The sequence below is a fragment of the Podarcis gaigeae genome, assembly GCF_964106915.1.
Source record: "Podarcis gaigeae genome assembly, chromosome: 6".
Classification (NCBI taxonomy): Eukaryota; Metazoa; Chordata; class Lepidosauria; order Squamata; family Lacertidae; genus Podarcis; species Podarcis gaigeae.
Window position 1 is genome coordinate 57,015,722 of NC_139682.1, and position 19,117 is coordinate 57,034,838.

At 41.9% G+C, this 19,117-nt stretch overlaps 2 protein-coding genes across 4 annotated transcripts; one reads left to right on the plus strand and one right to left on the minus strand.

The window, feature by feature from the left end:
* Positions 1–203: 203 nt before the first annotated feature.
* Positions 204–11,393, minus strand: YIPF1 (Yip1 domain family member 1). 3 transcript variants are annotated; one of them, XM_083742685.1, is made up of 10 exons: positions 10,630–11,393; positions 8,966–9,040; positions 7,989–8,152; positions 6,913–6,993; positions 6,158–6,245; positions 5,939–6,055; positions 5,095–5,261; positions 3,764–3,946; positions 3,099–3,196; positions 204–1,236 (listed from the first exon to the last, which is right to left on the minus strand). In XM_083742685.1, the coding sequence occupies exons 2-9, from the start codon at positions 8,994–8,996 to the stop codon at positions 3,104–3,106; spliced, it is 924 nt and encodes a 307-aa protein (XP_083598811.1). In that variant the 5' UTR covers positions 8,997–9,040; positions 10,630–11,393; the 3' UTR covers positions 204–1,236; positions 3,099–3,103. The 3 variants fall into 3 exon arrangements, with proteins under 3 accessions (XP_083598811.1, XP_083598812.1, XP_083598813.1); XM_083742686.1 differs by having other exon boundaries at positions 11,014–11,246; XM_083742687.1 differs by lacking the exon at positions 10,630–11,393 and adding an exon at positions 10,269–10,552.
* Positions 11,394–11,775: 382 nt separating this feature from the next.
* On the plus strand, positions 11,776–18,943 carry DIO1 (iodothyronine deiodinase 1). Its single transcript, XM_083742692.1, has 4 exons — positions 11,776–12,241; positions 14,151–14,294; positions 15,135–15,334; positions 16,460–18,943. Exons 1-4 carry the CDS (start codon positions 11,791–11,793, stop codon positions 16,523–16,525), a joined length of 861 nt encoding a protein of 286 aa, XP_083598818.1. The 5' UTR covers positions 11,776–11,790; the 3' UTR covers positions 16,526–18,943.
* Positions 18,944–19,117: the final 174 nt, after the last annotated feature.

The following is a 19,117-nucleotide window of genomic DNA, read 5'->3' on the forward strand; positions in this document are numbered from 1 at the left end:
GCGAACAAACTTGCGGAACGAATTAATTTTGTCTTGCGAGGCACCACTGTAGTGGTTGCTTCACCTGGTCTCATGGGTGGGCTGACCCTGGTATATATAGTTGCATGCCACCCCAATCTCTGAGCGGTGCAAGATCCCAAGGGTTCCATGCGCTTGCCCGGGGTCCATGTTTCCTTTTGGAAATGAGACACAGCAGAGACTGGTGTCTTTATGATATATGGTTTATTTACACATATATACAACCTGAGCCTACGATGGAGGGGCTCACAGCAGAACCCCCAAAAGGGTCTTCTCTCATAGTCACAGCCTTGGATTCAGACAGACATCAAACATTGCTCTCCCACCCACCTCGCTGTCTCTCCAGCTTACAGCTTTCCTAACTCCTCTTCTCTAAACTGGCTTTATCTGTTGAAGGAGGGAAGGCCCGCCTTTTACCAATCTAGCACAACAAGCACTTTGATCCCTGGTCCTCTTAATGGCCCATTGCCCAGGACTGCTTAATTAGCTTTTGACACTTGCTGCATCCAGGAATCAGAAGTATCTAGCACTCAGCTTAACACACAAGCCTTGATTAAATCTAACACCTGCTGGGTCCAGGGATTATAGAGGGCTGGGATCCACAAAGTCATAAAAATATTATGGTTTGTATCCAGTGCTAGTCCCACTTAGAGTAGACGTTCTGAAATGAATGAACATGACTAACTTGGGTCCACTAATTTAAATTGGTCTTTTCTGAGCAAAACTTAGTCAGCTATAACTATGTATGTATGCATATGATCCCATCCTCCCCCAAAAATCCTGTGGATGCTGATGATGTATTATAAATACAGCAAAATATACAGGCTTTTGGGAAGAAATATTTAGAAATGGTGGCATTTTGAGTCATTTTTATTTGATGACAAAACAAGAATTATACAGAAGTTAAAAAAATAATAAATTATTAGGGTTTAAATCTACCGCTGAAATTTTTAGGATTCAAATCTCCAGGTGAAATTGATTCCACTGAACTGAAACCTTTTTTAAATCTTTTGCTTCAACAGAGCAGAATTTCAGCTAAGTCCATTACTAGTTGATCATTCAAGGGTGAGGTACTATGAATTTAGATGGTTCTGCTGATGTGTCATTAAGAACTTTTGGCTTTCGCTGATGCTTCTTTTCAGATCTTTTGGGTTTTCTTTTTTTTCAATATGGGAAAGCCCCAATAAAGCAATATCCCACAGATGAAGAAATATATATCTGAGGAGGGAAAGACAAGCAAGATAGTATTATGAATCTAAAATGCAGAATGCTGAAGGCATCAAGTTCTAGAGCATCTTTGCTACTTTCTACACAATTTGTCCAGAATAAAAAACTTAGAAAGAAGAGAAAAACCTGTAAACTTGCATTTGTCCTTGTTCTGAAGCACTTCTTAGTTTTGTTGCAGTTTTAATTGTACCAGATACATTGCAAAGGTCCATTTTTATTTTAATAGAACATATTCAGATTTTGGATGCGGGCCCTCATGTATTCCAGTTCTAATTCTAATCTGTAGAAATACTCATCCGGTAACAAAAAATGATCATATCCATGAAATGCACCCAGAAGGATACAGATAAGCACTGAAGCAAGCCTGTTAGCTAATTAAACATGATTGCCTCGGTATGCTATCATGGAGAGAACTGTCATATGTACTTTGTCTAAATGGGAGGGTGGGGAGTGATAAGTGGGTTTACAGCATTTTCTCACACTTTACTGTGACCAAGAATCATCACAAGATACTATGCAGTTGTGAGCAAAATTGATTTTTAAGGTTCAGGGCTACTAGGGGCATTCTGCCTCTATCCTACTGGTGTCTCCAGGCTTATATATTGAGTTTTCCATACATAGGTGAGTTGCTGAAATTCATTCACGATGGCGAAGGGAATTAAAAGGCTGCTTAATTTGTCCAGCAGTGCCACACTTGCCTTCTGCAGTGTGTCATCACAGCTGCTGTGGCACAAGCACAGCAAGCAAGGATGTACAGTGGTGCCTCGCAAGACGAAATTAATTCGTTCCGCAAGTCTTTTCGTCTTGTCAGTTTTTCGTCTTGCGAAGCACGGTTTCCCATAGGAATGCATTAAAAATCAATTAATGCGTTCCTATGGAAACCGCCTTCAGACCAGGTCCAGGGACAGTCTGTCCCCCGACCTCTTCTGAAGGCCGGTGGGGGGCGAAAGTCTTTGCTCCCCCCCCTGCCTTCCCGGGACAGCGGAGACTTCTCCGCTGTCCCGGGGCGGTCTTAAAATGCTGGCGGGCGGCAGCGAAACCTTCGCTGCCGCCCACCAGCATTTTAAAAACCCCGGGACAGTGGAGGACTTCTCCGCTGTCTGGGGTGATCTTAAAATGCTGGCGGGCGGCAGCGCTGCTGCCCGCCAGCATTTTAAAATCGCCCCGGGACAGTGGAGGAATTATCCGCTGTCCCGGGGCGATTTAAAAGCCCCCGGGAAGGCAGGCAGGGGGGACAAAGACTTTCGCCCCCCACCGGCCTTCAGAAGAGGTCCTGGACCTCTTCTGAAGGCGGGCGGGGGGCAAAAGTCTTTGTCCCCCCTGCCTGCCTTCCCAGGAGAGCGGAGAAACGCAGGACCTCTTCTGAAGGCGGGCGGGGGGCAAAAGTCTTTGCTCCCCCCTGCCTGCCTTCAAAAGCCATCCGGGATAGCGGGAAGCGCTTCCCTGCTATCCCGGACTGCTTTTAAAATGCTGGCGGTGGGGAGCAAAGCCTTTCGGCCCCTGCCGGCCTTCCTGGACCTCTTCTGAAGGCCGGAGGGGGGGGAAAGGCTTTGCTCCCCACCGCTAGCATTTAAAAGAGGTCCCCGGAGATTTCCCTATGGGCTTTCTTCTTGCGAAGCAAGCCCATAGGGAAATTCGTTTTGCGAAGCGCCTCCAAAACGGAAAACCCTTTCGTCTAGCGGGTTTTTCGTCTTGCGAGGCCTTCGTCTTGCGGGGCACCACTGTAATTAGAAGACCCACCTGAGAACCCAAGCACACTTAACATAGAATTCAACCCAATAAGCATCACTGCTTAAATTGAAGCGAGTTATAGCAAAACCACCAACATAGGGTGTAACTTTTGAAATGCTTACCTTTGTTACTGTCCCTTTATTGCTCTTATTGTTACATTTTGTGGAAGTGCAGTAGTTGGCATAACAACATCCAGTTCAGGGGCATCAAAAAAGTATGCCTACGTTATTGGAGAAGGTGAGAAGAAGGGACAGTAGTATATTATGAATATCACAGGTTAACCTTTATACTCTACTTTTAACATTTATATTGCTTATGTGGGCAGGGAAGATGTAATACAACCATTAGCTTTACCACTGGGTTTTAAAAGATGACTGCAATACCGACTATATTGATTTAGTGAACAAATGAAACAAAAACAGATTACAGCATCAATTAATTATATGAAAAAAAGCCAAAACGGTTTACACAAGCAAGTAAGTGCTCAAGGCATGGGATTTAAGCATGTTCAACATACTGGTTTTATATCCTGCTCCAATATAGGAACACTTAGCCACTTAAACAGCTTTTAAGCCAGTCACTGATAGCCATTTGTAGACATGACAGAAATCCTATTTTTAAAATGCTACCCATTTCTAGAGTTATTTACAGTAAGTACAACCACATTTATTTGTGAGGATTGCATATTTTCTCCATGAATAAAGATCTCCATAGGTGAAGCTTTTAACTGTTCATGAAAACTGACCTAAGAAAAAACTATTGAAAAGTTAGGAAACAACTGTCATACCAAGCAACCAACAGCAAGCAAGGCATTGAGAAGCACCACAGTCACAATTGTAGCCACTGCAATCCTTCGGTTGTCATCTCTAACAGCAGGCCAAAATGTCATCACTAAGACAGATCCTGAAAGGCACAAAGCAAATACCACCAAAACCCATCTGAGAGCTTTCTGCGGAATAATCCACAATATCTGTAAAGAAAAAGAAAGGAAATGCAGTTCTAGTTTTTGCTGGTTTGAATCAGATAAAATCTTACAGAAACAGAATTTCCTGGATTTTATTGAGAAAATTAGTAAGAGCACCCACAAACGGTTTCTATATATAACCAATGTCTTGAACTCAATACTGAGTAAAGTTATAAATTGGCTGCTCTTCAAGACATAATCTAGAACTGTGGCCCACAATACAGTACACAATGATGCATATGTAGTGAACAGTAAGGTAAAGTTAAAGGGACCCCTGACCATTAGGTCCAGTCATGACCGACTTTGGGGTTGCAGTGCTCATCAAGCTTTATTGGCCGAGGGAGCCGGCGTACAGCTTCCGGGTCATGTGGCCAGCATGACTAAACCGCTTTTGGAGAACCAGAGCAGCGCACGGAAACGCCGTTTACCTTCCTGCCGGAGCGGTACCTATTTATCTACTTGCACTTTGACGTGCTTTCGAACTGCTAGGTTGGCAGGAACAGGGACCAAGCAACGGGAGTTCACCCCTTCGCAGGGATTCGAACCACCGACCTGATCGGCAAGTCCTAGGCTCTGTGGTTTAACCCACAGTGCCACCCGCATCCCGTAGTGAACAGTAGGCAATGGCTATTTCCAGGAAAATACTCTGCATCGCTACTATCCAAAATCCACCATCAATCCCTTCCTTCCTTCAACAAGTTAAGATACTGATGATATTCGATACACAATTTTTTTGTTTCATTTGTCAACTAAGGGGGTCTCAAAAAAAAGGATCTGTCAAAAGATTCCAACAGCATCTCAGATGGCACCCATGTTCAAGCAGCAGCCCTACAGAGAAGTATTCCTCAGTGTAGCCACTTGAAACAGCATAGTGCATGGATCCATGCACATAACAGCTGGAGGGAACAGCAAGAAGCATCCCTTCAGATTAAATTATGCACATTTCTGCAGTTTAGGGCAAATCTCAGTGAAATTTGTCCAGTATTTCCAAGGTGAATTAAGCAGGCCATGAATGGATTTCTCATCTAAACTTCCCATATAAAATGTCAACAATCTGTATTGATCTGTTTATATTATAAAAAAAATCAAAACAATTTATTCAGCACTTCCTCAAGACTCTTCATATACTCAGGAATTCTTTATATTGAACTTACCGCTGTTGGAATATAAATGAAAAGTGAATAGCCATAAACGCAGACAATCTCAAGAAATGAGTAGGATACTATGTTCACAACTTTACTGTTTCTCCACATAAGAAATCCCCAGAGAGCTAGAGGAACTAGCCAAGCATATGCATAGATGGCTGTAGCAGCTATGGACACTGTAAAGAGATTTATTTCAGCATTCAGAATCACAGCAAAATAATCAAGGCTATCACATCATAGAAATACTGACCTCAAAGGATGTAAATTAAAACTACATAACAGTTGGCTGCATTACTCTGTGTTTGACTGACAACTGATTAATTGATAATTATTATAATAATAATATAATATATAATATAATTATTATAATAATCTAGCAGCAGTTAACCTTTTGAAATCAGGTCTCACAGGCTGCCCTGGGCTGCATATTGACACACCTTAAAATATGCCTCTGTTATCTCTGTCACTCAGAAAGAGGAATGGAACACTGAATTAGGCTGCCAAAATTACGGATCCTCTATAACACAACACCCATACATAACTAAGAGCAATTATCTGATACATGCTTTCTCCTATTGTCACCCAGATCTGTCTGGCTGCTCCCTAAGCCATTCCTGTCTTCACTTGCCTAAGTTCTCAGTCTAGGTCAGGCAATATTATACACACCATATCTACAGCCTCTTCCTTGCTTCTAGTTTGGTGGGGAACTTAGCATCTTGAACTGCCATGTACTTCGGAACAAAACCTTTTATATGGTGGCTAACTATCTTAAATTTCTTCTTCTGTTACCTTAGCTAGAACAGTGAACCACCAGGAATTCGAATGTATTTGGAATGCAGCTTTTAACACACACCTTTTCGGAATTCAGGCACATAATGGAAATCGGGTTTGCCCAGATGGATGAAAAATTTTGAAAGGTTGCCACTGATAGCAATGGCAAAGACTAACGTGGCACATATCCAAAAGGGACCTTAATGGAAACAAAAGCAAAAGATCATTTATTCTGACTGACTGACCCAGTGTTGGGGGGAAAAGTAAGTTATTTCATGACAATTTTAGCATTTGCACGTACCATAAAGATCTGGATTACTTCGAATATACAGTCTTACAAAGTTTTTCCCTGGTACTGGAAAAACAGAACCTTTGATTCTGTCGAGGACCTAATAAAAGTAATACAAAACATTTGACTGAAGATAAATGATTTTTATTAAATTATTTAATTAAATTATTGTGACATCTGAACTAGATAATTGCTTTGAGTGTTTGAAATGGCACAGTTGTCTGGATATCCCCTCTGTATTTTCTTCTTGCTTCAGTTGTAAGAATGGTTTGCTTATCCCTCTGCCCCACCTACTTCTTATATTGCTATATTGCTGCATAACACTCATCCTATTATTTCCACAGTTAACACCCACAGTTAAGCTGCCATTGAAATTTGATGACTCAGCACACACTAGTAAAGGGTGCAAGCATGCGGTACTTTGAATAACAGGTTGCATTTGTGGACAGAACTCCAGAGACTGAAGTGCACAGCAAACTCTGCTGGTAAAGATTATAATAGTGCTACAAAAGTAATCATACATGCATTGATTGGTATTGACAATTTCAAGTGGCAGGGAGAGGCAACAGGCCAGATACATTTTCAAAAAGAATGACTCATTTGTCCTTTTTTCGTTTGGAGACCTATGAATATGGAAACATGATGAACTCTGAACAGCTGCAGATAGTATCTACTACCAGCTCTGCCAAACTGTTATGCACAAAAAAGCAAGCTGAAGATCACTTGTGCATGGTGCCTAAATAGAGACATTACTGCAGATTGCAAACCTGGTATGTATCGACATCAAAAAACGTTTGGTAATACTCAAATGTCCAGAATGGGGCACTTTTCTTCTGTCCGGCAAGCAACTGAAATTTTAGAAGAAGAGAAAAAGATTGCTAATTCAGTATTAGCGTGTCATTTTAACAGGCAGGTCTTTTTAACTCATAGGAATTGCAAATATATTTGAGCAAAGTGGGAAAAGACATTTCAACTTAGAAGAATTTTCAGCAAAATGTATGCCAAATATATTATTGTTACCACCCTGCTAATTCGCCAAGCCCATCTTTCTGAAACAGTGTGTGCGGTATTGTCAGGCCACTGGCCACAAGTTCAGACAACCTGGTACCAACCCTATGTCCTTCAGTCAAATCTAGCCACTCCACTCAGGAATTATCTATTTCATCACTGCCTGTTATATGTGCTGTATATAATCTCTTCCAATTTGCAGTCCTGCGGGAAAGCCACACACAGCACTACAGAGGATTCACACACCTCTGGTCAAAGCGGGGAAAGTATTGCCACTGAACAAATCTTCCAGTGGCTAGAAAGAAAGAAATTCAATAGAATGCATTTCAATAGAAGGGTACCAACAAGCCATGTAGAACAGTTTTCACAGGGAATATTCTGAAGTTAATTATTTTTATTCGATATCTGCTTACATATACAAGTGCCCCAAACCATTCATGTAGTGCTTACCACCTGAAATTGTAACAAGTACGAGAGCACTTTCACAAACCAGTTCAGGGCTAACAGAGAAAACAGCAAGTGAATAATGATAACAAGAAAGCTCTCCTATCCCCATTCCAACCTACACCCCATGAGCTATCTTCCAATACTGTGCCTACCCATCGAACACCCTGTCTGGGGTATTAAACTTCTCAGGAATACAATCTTTTTGCTACAGAGCAGCCTGGCCAAGGACTAGCCTATGTTTTCCCTTCTCACAGATGACTCCCCCAAGTGGCTTCTGCTGCCATTTACACACAACATATTCAATTTATTTAAAATAGCTGTTGTACTAATTAAAAGCTTGAGGAGGAAAATCAGTCTGTCAGAAAACATCTTTACACTGTCCTCTAACCTCAGTCTTATCAGAATCATCTGTCCCCAATAGCTCATCATCCTCCTCTCTCCCAGAATCTTGCAGATGTCCGTGCTTTGTTTTTGGTTTCTCAGCTGGTTCATCAATGCTTATTGTGACAGCATCCGGATTTGCTGCCAACAAATTGGCTGCATCATCAAATTCTGAAAAACAAATCATTCCAATAAAGTTTAGATTTTCACATTGCTAACTGTCAGGGCATGCAACTGTATGAAATTAGTAGGGCTCTCCCATCATTATGTTGCAAAGCTTGTGTTGGCGCCCAGTTAAAAAGATTTTTTCCCCCCGAGTAAGATGTGCTGCTGGTCTACCTCTTGCACACTAGCTGATGGCAGACCTGAATCTACACCCTAGGGTTGAGTTCACTAGACAGAAAGGCTATTTGAACTAGTGCATATTGAAAGGGGAGCAGCACAGAAACATAAATCAATAGGTGCAGGAGACAAATTAATACTAATGGTATAAACCCCCACACATTTTAAGTAATTAGAACAGCAGTAGACTGCCAGAACAGAAACAATTCACGTCTACTGCAATTTTCACCAATGGCAAGCTCCAAAAGGAGTCACTCCTCCTACTTGTCTGCTGTAACTGTCGGCTTTCTATACATTTGAACCAGTGGCATACTACCTAACTGTAGGAACTGTAACTGGGCTTTCAGTCCTAATTAGAATAAGCACCTAGCAAATTGGCAGAACTTTAAGCGATTACTTAATGCTCTCTTCATGTGCAAAATGCTCCATCACTTTTCCCATAATATTCCCATTATGTAGAGACGACTGAGCTCAGTTCCATAACTGATAAACGCTGCTTTTAAAACAATCAGCAGTAATGTTGAGCTCGCAAGACTGTGCATTATGAAACATGGTTTAATTATATAAGTGGTATTAATGCAATGGCCCCGTGCACATACTGCAGAATAATTTAGAGACTTTAAGTGTAATTTTATAAGTTACCATGAAACTTTAGGTCATCCACAGTTGCCATTCATGCACCAATGTCCCAACGAAGTGCTCAGAAGTGAAAAATAGCTGGAAAACATGAAGCAGATTAAATACAGTTTCAAATTAAAAATGGAACTCTATTATTCACATACTGACAAAACTGAAACACAGAGCTCTGGAATCTATGAAACATCCTCGAAATCTGAAGAAACCTTCAGATAGACTCCCAACAAGATTAGTCCACTTCATCCAGATTACTACAAGCAATAAGGAGAATGATATAAATACGGATATAACTGGCAGAATTATTATTATTTACTAAATTTCTATACCACCCTTCATCCAAGGATCACAAATAAACGGCTCAGGCAGACTATAACAGGGGAAAAGGAAAGCAATCCCTCCTTAGTACAGCTTTTTAAATAGAAACATACAAGCCAACTAACCTGGGTGCAACTACCTTTCTGGCAATTAATATAATAAACTAGATTACAAAAAGCAAACTCAAAAGTCTAAGGCCTGAATCACACAAACAAAAAAGCAACCTGATGTCTGCTAGAAATCCAAATGTGATTCCTTATGTTCTTTTTTAATAATATATTAGTCATCTTTGCCTTGTGCAAGGCAACAAAAAGTCACAAACACACAGGATGAAGGCTGCACTGTATCTGTGAGCATGTCAAATGCCCTACAAATCTGCACCACTGCCAATGATTCTCTTCAGTGATTTACTGTGGTATGGTGAAAAGTTGCCAGATCCATACAGTGACGGTTGCCCTGGATGGCTGTCTTACTATGTGGTCACAGCCCCAGAGGTACCTTTCCAGTAGCACTAGCCCCCCAGTATCTTTCCTGGTGCTCTTGCTGCTTCTTACACCACATACACAAATCTAGGGGCACTTCCTCAGAAGCAGTTTCGTGCTGCTTTATCTTTCAAGTCCTAAGGTTGATGACGGAATATCCTACTGGAAATCTGTAGTGGTCAAGGTATGGGAAAGCAGGCAGGCAGGTATACTGGCCACTGCAGTCTTCCAGCAGGGAAGGAAAAAACTACCCAGTGCCTAATAGCCCCCCCCCCCAAAAAAAAAACCCCAACCCAGAAGTGCTTTGGGGAACCCATGAAGCTAACTTCCAAGCAAATACGTTTTTATTACATGGAGACTGAAGACGTAGCAAGAGACAAGCCTTGATGTAACCTTGCGCTCGTTAACTATCCATACTGTATGTCAGCCCCAAATCACTTCCCAGTTCCATGCAAATCACCGCCGCTTCCATATTTAACGCCATAAAGGTGGCTGCGAGGGAGAAAACCCACCCTTGGCACTGCTAAGGCGGTTAAAGGACACGAAAGAGGGACCCATCTGCATTAAGAGATGCCTCTTATGGCGGGAAGAGAGGGGCAGCAGCCATCGCTTCCCTTCCCTGCGGTCCTATTTGGGCGCAATGAATAAGCCCCCGGCTGCATCATTCGAGCGTGGGGACTGCGCGCCAGGGAGCCGGCAAGGGGGTGGTGTTCCACCCGCGCAGACACGGGTCTCTCTCTTTCCCCCTAACGTGTGAAGCCTCCCTTTGGGCCAGGCCGCAGGGTGGACCCTCTCCCTCCCTCCCACCCACCCACTCCACGAGGCGGCGCCGCGGCTACTACCTCCCGGTGCCAAAAAAGGGACGCTACGTACCGAGGGCCTGTGTTGCCGGAAACGGCAAGGGCTCGGCGGCTGCTTTAACTTCTCTCCTCCTTAAAGAGACAGGGCGCCCTTTAAGAGGCCCGAGCCGACCGGCGCGTCTCTCTGTCGCTCTCCTGTCCGCTCCCTTTAAAGAGAAAGCGAGCACCGGGCGTGCAGCAGATTTGTCGCGGCAGGTGAGATTAGGGGTGCGGAAGCTTGTGCCGCAATAAATGTGTTAACCTTCCAAGCTGCCGCTCTGCCTTTTGCAGAGCTGCCTGTAAAGGACAAACTGTAATCCTATGCATGCTCCCTTGGGAGTAAGCTCCAAGGGCTGCCTGCCTGCAGGTTCTTGGACTGGTTACTCATTCAAACAGCCTCTTTCCCTCCTTCTCGCACCATGATTTCAAGATCCCCGTTCTCTGCTCCGATGGGCAGCGCAGTACCGCCTTCACACGACCCTCCTTAATGATCTCGCTAGGAAGCTTTCAGCCTCTGAAGGCGGAGCAAACTGTTACATTTCCCTTAAAGTGATGAAGAAACGCTCGCTCCGAAAGAGATGTGTGGGAACTGAGCAGGGGGACGCCGATAAACAGGTTTTATTACTTCCCGGCAGCTCCCTCGTCTTTCACAAACCGTGTTGTTCAGAGACGCAATAGACCAAACTCTACCTGTTGCTTAATCTTTATGCTTGCTGGATTGCCCAGCTGTTAAAAGTAAACAGAAGTCCTCCGCTGCCACACAGCCTCAAGCATTCTGCTTTCATATGTGAAATGGGAACAGTGGCTGTTGTGAGAGCAAGTGCAGCAGTACATGCACAATACAAATAACAATAGGATATTAAAGGGAGATGGGAATTATCCATACAGCTGATATGCACAAGGGCCACACTTACTTTTTTTAAAGAAGTCAAGTGGTGGGGGGGGGTGTGTCAGGAATTATGATAAAAAAACAAACAAAAAATGTAATTCCTGTTCATATTCCTCAGTTCAAACAAATTAAATCATTCTAAAATGTGATCCTGGTTCTGAATCCTCCAGCAATAATAATTGGTGCACCGAAATACTATTGGAACAAGTACAAACCCTACAGCACAGCAGAAGGGATACACCCTTGATTCCTGGAAACTGCAAATTATTTATTCTGATTAACATTTCATTTACCGTAACCTTTAGAATGGCAGTTGGTGAGCCAATAGCAGAAGTCTTGCATATGCATGTTCAAAAGCTAAGCTACTTCATCTACTTTCCCCCTCTCTCAACTTTGCACAACACAGCAGTCTCTCATTCTGGCAAGATGTTCAGAATCAGGACATTGGTGCAAAAGTTATGGATTCTCTTTGAAGTGTGCTTCTTTACGGCTGTTGGTAAAATCTGCTTGATCTTATTCCCAGCTACCGCAAAGAGATATATTTTGAAACAAGGGGGAAAGAGCAGCATGGCAAGAAACCCCAATTTCGACTATGAAAACTGGGGTCCAACTTTCTTCAGTTTCCAGTACTTACTCTTCGTCTTGAAAGTCAGATGGCAAAGGCTAGAAGACGAAGTGTTTCAAGGCTGTCCTGCTCCTAACACCCCTCTAGTAGATTTTAGAGGGGAAATATGTCACATACTGGACTTCATGCATGGTAAGTTGAATATTTTTAAAGGTCTCCTGGTATTTGTTAACACAAACTGCTGTTTGGTAACTCATTTCTAAACATGGTTTCTGATTCTGTACTGTTAGCTTATCGTGAACCGTGGTTTGACAATTTAGACACCACATTAAACAATAATTAAGTGGGTGGGTGTGCAGCCTGAATAGAGCCAGAACATATTGAGAAAATTGGGGAAGGTTACAAAAGGCACAAAACAACTCAGGCCAGAGATAATTACCTGGAATTTACCATGAACAAATTGGGTGGTGAAATGGCAAGGTCTCTATTTCATGTGCATATTAATGACTTGAGAAGAACTCCAGTAAGTAAGCAGCAGATCTCAGACTCTCTTTTCCCTGGTCAGATCCAGACCATACATTCAAAGCACATAACTTCCCTCAAAGAATTATGGGGACTGGTAAGGGTGTAAGGAATTGTAGTTCTGACAAGAGGGAGGAGAGAAAATGACAGTTTCCGGTAACCATATGCTTTGAAAATGCATTGAATTTCTTTTAAGCACATGATGTGGGTCTAGAAAAGAGACAGTGATTACTAAAGCTCCAGGTTGCCCAAATGTACTGTCAGGACAAAGAACAAACACAAAACACACTTTGCTCTCTCTTACAACATACTCATCAATCATTAAGCTGCACTTTATAAGTAACTGCAAAGTCTTTAAAATGCACAGAAAAGTCAAAGCATGCATATGCGCATTCTCAAAACTTACACTGTATGGTCTGCACGTTCTTGGTTGCTGAGTATGACTGAGGCAAAATGTGTTTTGGAATAAGAACCAAAGAAAGATATTTCATAGACTGTCATGAAAGGGTGATACTGTTATGTACAGTGGTACCTCGGGTTAAGTATTTAATTCGTTCCGGAGGTCCGTTCTTAACCTGAAACTGTTCTTAACCTGAAGCACCACTTTAGCCTATGGGGCCTCCCGCTGCCGCCACGCCTCCGGAGCACGATTTCTGTTATCATCCTGAAGCAAAGTTCTTAACCCGAGGTACTATTTCTGGGTTAGCAGAGTCTGTAACCTGAAGCGTATGTAACCTGAAGCATATGTAACCCTGGGCCAGCAGGGGGATACTGTAGATAGTTTTCACTCAGGTCCATATATGCAAATAAGGAATTGAAAGTGACGTTCAGTGATTGGATAGTTACAGAAAGTTGTTACTCTTGCGTTGTAGTGGAGCTCTACATAAGCAGGCTGGCTGTACCCTTCAGTTCAGTTCTGTTCTGGGCTGTGAATAAACAAAAGCTGTTTGAAGACTCACTGTGTCATCTGATATGTTCACCCACAACTTAACAGATACCATGAAGATCATAATGGCTAGCTAAGTCAGTAGAGCATGAAACACTTGATCTCAGGGTCATGGGTTCAAGCCTCACATTGGTGAAAAGATTCCTACATTTCTGGGGCTGGACTAGATGACCCTTGTGGTCCTTTCCAACTCTTCAGTTATATGATTCTATGAGGTTGTAGGTGGCCCATTTGAGATGCAGGATAAATGGAAGCATCCTTAGCATACTGGAAAATGAATGTGTGGAATCCGGCATAGAACTAAGGCAATTGTTCCATCTCCTTCTCCTCCCCTTCCCCCATTAAATGCATTCTATGAGTTTCCCTAACCCAATGGAACAGATTTGAGGAGGGTGCAGGGTGTGCACAGAGGAGCAGAAGAAGTCCCATTGTGCAAGCAGAAATCCTTGCTGTAATGGGATACATTAGTAGAATGCCATCCTGCTTGCCTCCCAAGGTTTGAGTTCCCATAGGATCAAATGTTAGATGTCCTGCGTACAAGGAATGTGGAAGAATTCTTGACTGGTACTTTTTAAGGAAAACACTATAATTCTAGTTTCATTACACTTTGAAGACTGCTTATGTCTGTTGCAGAAACGAGGCCTTTGGTCTTGGCATTTGGAAGCTGTACCTGACCTTCATTTATGTTCAAATTTGGCAAATTCAAGAAGCTCGTCGAAGACTTCAGATTTGCAGCAGATTTCCTTATAATCTACATTGAAGAAGCTCATGCCTCAGGTAAAGTAATATTACTATGGGTAATTTCTACACACATTCACACATCCCTCTCTATCCTCTATCCAGTCAAGCAAAAACACTCAAGGAGGGTACAGATCAGGGCTGGTGAGGAGCATGGCTGAGAAGGGTATATCACTTGGGGATAGAGAGGCCTGGGAGGCTACATTCGCCCTCACCACTGGGCCTCAGGTGCCCCATTACTGTCATAGCACATAGACAGTAACTTAACTACTATAGCATATTTTAAATTCAGGAACAGGGAACAAGTGATCCTCCAGATGTTGTTGGAATCCTACTCCCATCAGCCATAGCCAGTCATGGTCAATGGTCAGGGATGATGGGAGTTGTAGTCCAACAATATCTGGAAGGTCACAGATTTGTATCTGTTTTAATTGTTAATTTCTTAAAAGAGATTAGAAGATGCAAGAAAGTGCTTGTATGCCTCTAAATATGTTAACCTTTTGGTCTCAGTATTGAAAATCAAAACAAATGCTTCAAAACTAGGGTGCTTGGTTAGCCTCATCAATTTTAAAAATGAGGACTTAAATACTTTGGGTGGTATTCAACTAAGTTTCACTGAGAATGCACCCACTGAAATTAATAAACATGGCAAAGTTAGGTTCAATAATTTTAATAGATCTACTCCGAATAAAACTTAAGTTGAATACCACTTTTTGCCAAGTTTGCCTCATTTATAAATCAGTAAAAACTGGATTAAAATACAAATTTTATTATCCAACTTAATACTCCGACACACAATTCTACAATTCTGAAGGATATTAATAAATGTTGCTATGTCTAGATGCTATATGATTAGCCTAATCATGCTGTTTGCTTTAGATGGATGGGTTTTTAAGAACAATATTGCAATTAAAAGTCATCAAACCCTCCAAGATCGTATCCAGGCTGCACAGGTCCTACTGAAAGAGAATCCCCCATGTCCAGTGGTTGTAGACACAATGGAGAACCTAAGCAGTTCCAAGTATGCAGCTCTACCAGAAAGGCTTTATGTCCTTCAAAAAGGAAATATTATCTACAAGGTAATTAAAATGTTATTAGTTTGGTAGGACCCTTGCAATCAGCACAGCATGTATCACAACATGATAGTTGGTCTGGGTAGTCTGAGTGCCTTAGATTATATTATTAATAAAAGGTATGGAATAATTCCTACCCTGGTGTGAGTCAACCAAGAACCTTCTCATGAAAGTGGAGACTATGTCCATTGCAATGTCTTCTTTTAGAGCTAACTTGGAATCCACCTTGACTTGAATTTATCTATCTGTTTCTAAATGTCATTAACTTTACCAAGATTTGATCCTATGAGAACTGCAACTTGAATCTCCTTAAAGAGAAAGAGATACAGTAGTCTACTGCAGGGGTAACCTGCGTAGTGCCTTCAAGAAAAGACTCCAGAAGTTTTACTCCAGCTGTTTTAGTCCAACAAACTCTGGAGGGCGTCCTGTTAGCTACGCTGGCAACTACATTGTGTTTCTCTCTCCTGCTTGTATAGTTGCAAAATATGCATTACATGTAAATATGTGCAAAGAAATGTGTGAAGGAAATCAGGTTTGGAGGGTTGCCATTCTGAGCTGAGCAGACTAGAGATAAAGGGGTGTTTAACCCTCTTCCAGTTTAAGGTTTCCAAATCTAGTTCCTTTCCCCCTTGCCCTGTGGAATTCCATGTACTTGTTTGGAAGGATGAACAAGCACCTGGGACCTTGTGGGAGAAAAAGCAGTTTGGGAGTGACTTGAACCTGAAGGAAATGCAGGAGGGCGATGTGTCTGCTTATCTGTTCAGAACAACAGCTGTCCAAGTCTGCTTTTCTTAACAAAAAAACACAGCATGCATTTATTTAGTTCCTTGAATTTATTTCTCACCCTTTCTCCCAGTGTAATCACTTGTGTAATTTTGCCTCTCATCTCACATGAGATGGAAAACAATAACTTAGTTGGGAGATACAGTATTTGTATAATTGCAAACCATTTTGAATTCTATTTTTGACATCTAATTGTTAAATAATTAGCTGATGCCAAATATTGTCCCACTAAATACTTTTCATGAAGATGAGGAATATCCGTAATTAATTGCATCACTTTTGTACAACCTGCATCCTCCTCCCTAGAAATTGCTCAGAGACATAATAATGGTATTTCTTCTTTTACAGGGTGGAGTGGGACCCTGGAATTATCACCCAGAAGAAGTACGTGAAGTCTTGGAAAAACTGCTTTAGAACTATAAAACAGGCCTAATAACAATCTCATATGTGAACAATACAGTAACATCATAGTCTGTTGATTAAAGGTTACATACAACCCATGAAGTCATCCCATTAGTGCATGGACTTCTGCCTGCACAATAGAACTTCCTCTCCCTTTCTTACCCTATAATATTTTGAGAGGGTCGCTCTGCCCTCTGGATGAGATTGCAGGGAGAAGGATGTTGGGAGGGGAAGTACTACTGTTCATGCAAGTCTTGGCGCTAACAGGAAAACTTCTTTGGATACAACCAATTCTTACTTTATTTTATAGATTTATTAGTCTTGTTTCTATTAATATTTGTCTATGATGGTCATAGCTTAAAACAAGGGGCTGTGACCTGATTTACGAAAAAAAATATTAACAGAAACAATATACTAAATTATTATGATCAAACTGTCTCATACCATCTTTTAAGTGTCATCGTTTGATATTGTCAAAAGGAGCAAAGGAGAAACACCAACTACAGAATGCTGGATGGTGGTGGTTTCATTGGTGAAAGACGGAGGCTTATTCCATAACAGATCGCTTTAAGTTCTCTGTTTTCTAAGGCTGTATTGGATAGATAATATGCAGGAGAGATTTTGATGCCAGAAGATTCCTGAATATTCATCCAACTCAGACCATTGCTGGAACAAATGCCTTGGAAGGAATACTGTAATTTTAGGTGGATCTGTCTAACTAGCAGTGTTAGTGTACTAGTTAGTTGCTAGTGTGCAATTATAGCACACTATTTGTTGTGGTTTGGACGCAGGTGGCGCTGTGGGTTAAACCACAGAGCCTAGGACTTGCCAATCAGAAGGTTGGCGGTTCGAACCCCTGTGACGGGGAGAGCTCCCGTTGTTCGGTCCCAGCTCCTGCCCACCTAGCAGTTCGAAAGCACGACAAAGTGCAAGTAGATAAATAGGTCCCGCTCTGGCGGGAAGGTAAACGGCGTTTCCGTGTGCTGCTCTGGTTTGCCAGAAGCGGCTTAGTCATGCTGGCCACATGACCTGGAAGCTGTACGCCGGCTCCCTTGGCCAATAAAGCGAGATGAGCGCCGCAACCCCAGAGTCAGCCACGACTGGATCTAATGGTCAGGGGTCCCTTTACCTTTATTTGTTGTGGTTAACACTACCTATGAATCTGTCTTCTTAAGATATTCTAAGCATTCCCAAGTATACAAATGTACCTGTTGAGATTATTTTACATTTGGCTTAAAAAAACAAACCGGGGACCCCATGCCATATAGCGTGCTTGGTTGAACATGCTGCCTTAGCCTGATAGGACCTGGACTCCAACAATATGTCAAGGGCCACAGGTTCTCCACCCTTGCCATATTTACCAAAATACACTTGAAATTCTCCCGTTTCAAAAGCAGTATGGCATGTGATGTGAAAAGTTACTTTTTGAGAAACTGCAAGCTCAAAGGCCCTTTGTGTATCTGAGACTAGTCATATGGTCCTTTTGATCCTAACCATTGCTTATCTGGGTCTTGCGCGACCTACATCTGTATCACACCCAACCATGATGATATGTTCTGTGCATACAGTAGAACAGTCATGATGGAGTAAAATGGACATTGTACCATGTCTGGCTCTTTCCTATGAAAGCTGCTTGAATCTGAGTGCACATTTTTGCTGTTTTCAATCAAGGCTTCCAGTGACTTGGCATTCTGCAGAAAAGCAACCACATTACCTAAACAAAGTGAGAGCCTAACATGTTTTGGCAAACTGATGCTGGTAGTGTGTCAAAGGTCCCTTCATGAAAAACCACTTGTACAACAGGGTCCCGTTTGTTCATCTTTCTTCCTTTTCCCATATGGATTATGGTAATACATAGTCCATGTTTATGGGAGTCTGTCCATGCAAACAGTAAAACTGAAAGAAAAAAATTAATGGAAAGATCCAGCCCCCTAGTCCCTTTGCTGATTGATATAAAAGGCATGCTCAGTCCTTCTACATCTTTTATTTGGGGAGGGGAAGGTTGCACGGTTTATGGTTTTATCCTTTCATGCTGCTTTCCACCTTGCTTCACAATCTGGTCTACAGGATCAGGTCTATTGCTGTATGTTTGGGAACTATGAATTTCATTGCTCTAATATGCTAGGAATGTAGAATTATTTACAGCAGATCGATTGGAGGGAGATAGCTGTTATGTTGATTGCTTTGTCAGTGCATGCCATTTGTCAATCAATATGCAAATCATATCTAATGGCTAAATATTTAATCATATTTTGTATTCATTACAAAATTCATTCATTCATTCATTCATTCATTCATTCATTCATTGTATTCATATATTCTATTTTCTGTATGCATTCTGTATCATTTATAATTCTATTTCACATCATCTCCAATTTTCCTCTCTGTTATTGTTTATATATCAATAAACCAAGTAATTAGCTTCAGTTACATTCAGCAGTTTGTGGTTTTTCTTGGGTGTTTGTAATTTACTCCCTGTCCCCCTGGGTTGCTATCCTGAGCAAAATCGAACCTTGACTAGGATCCAATGGATGTAAGTGCATTGGCCAGGGTTTGGCATGGTGTGCTCTGATGTTGATTTGATCTTTCTGTCAAGAAGCTTGA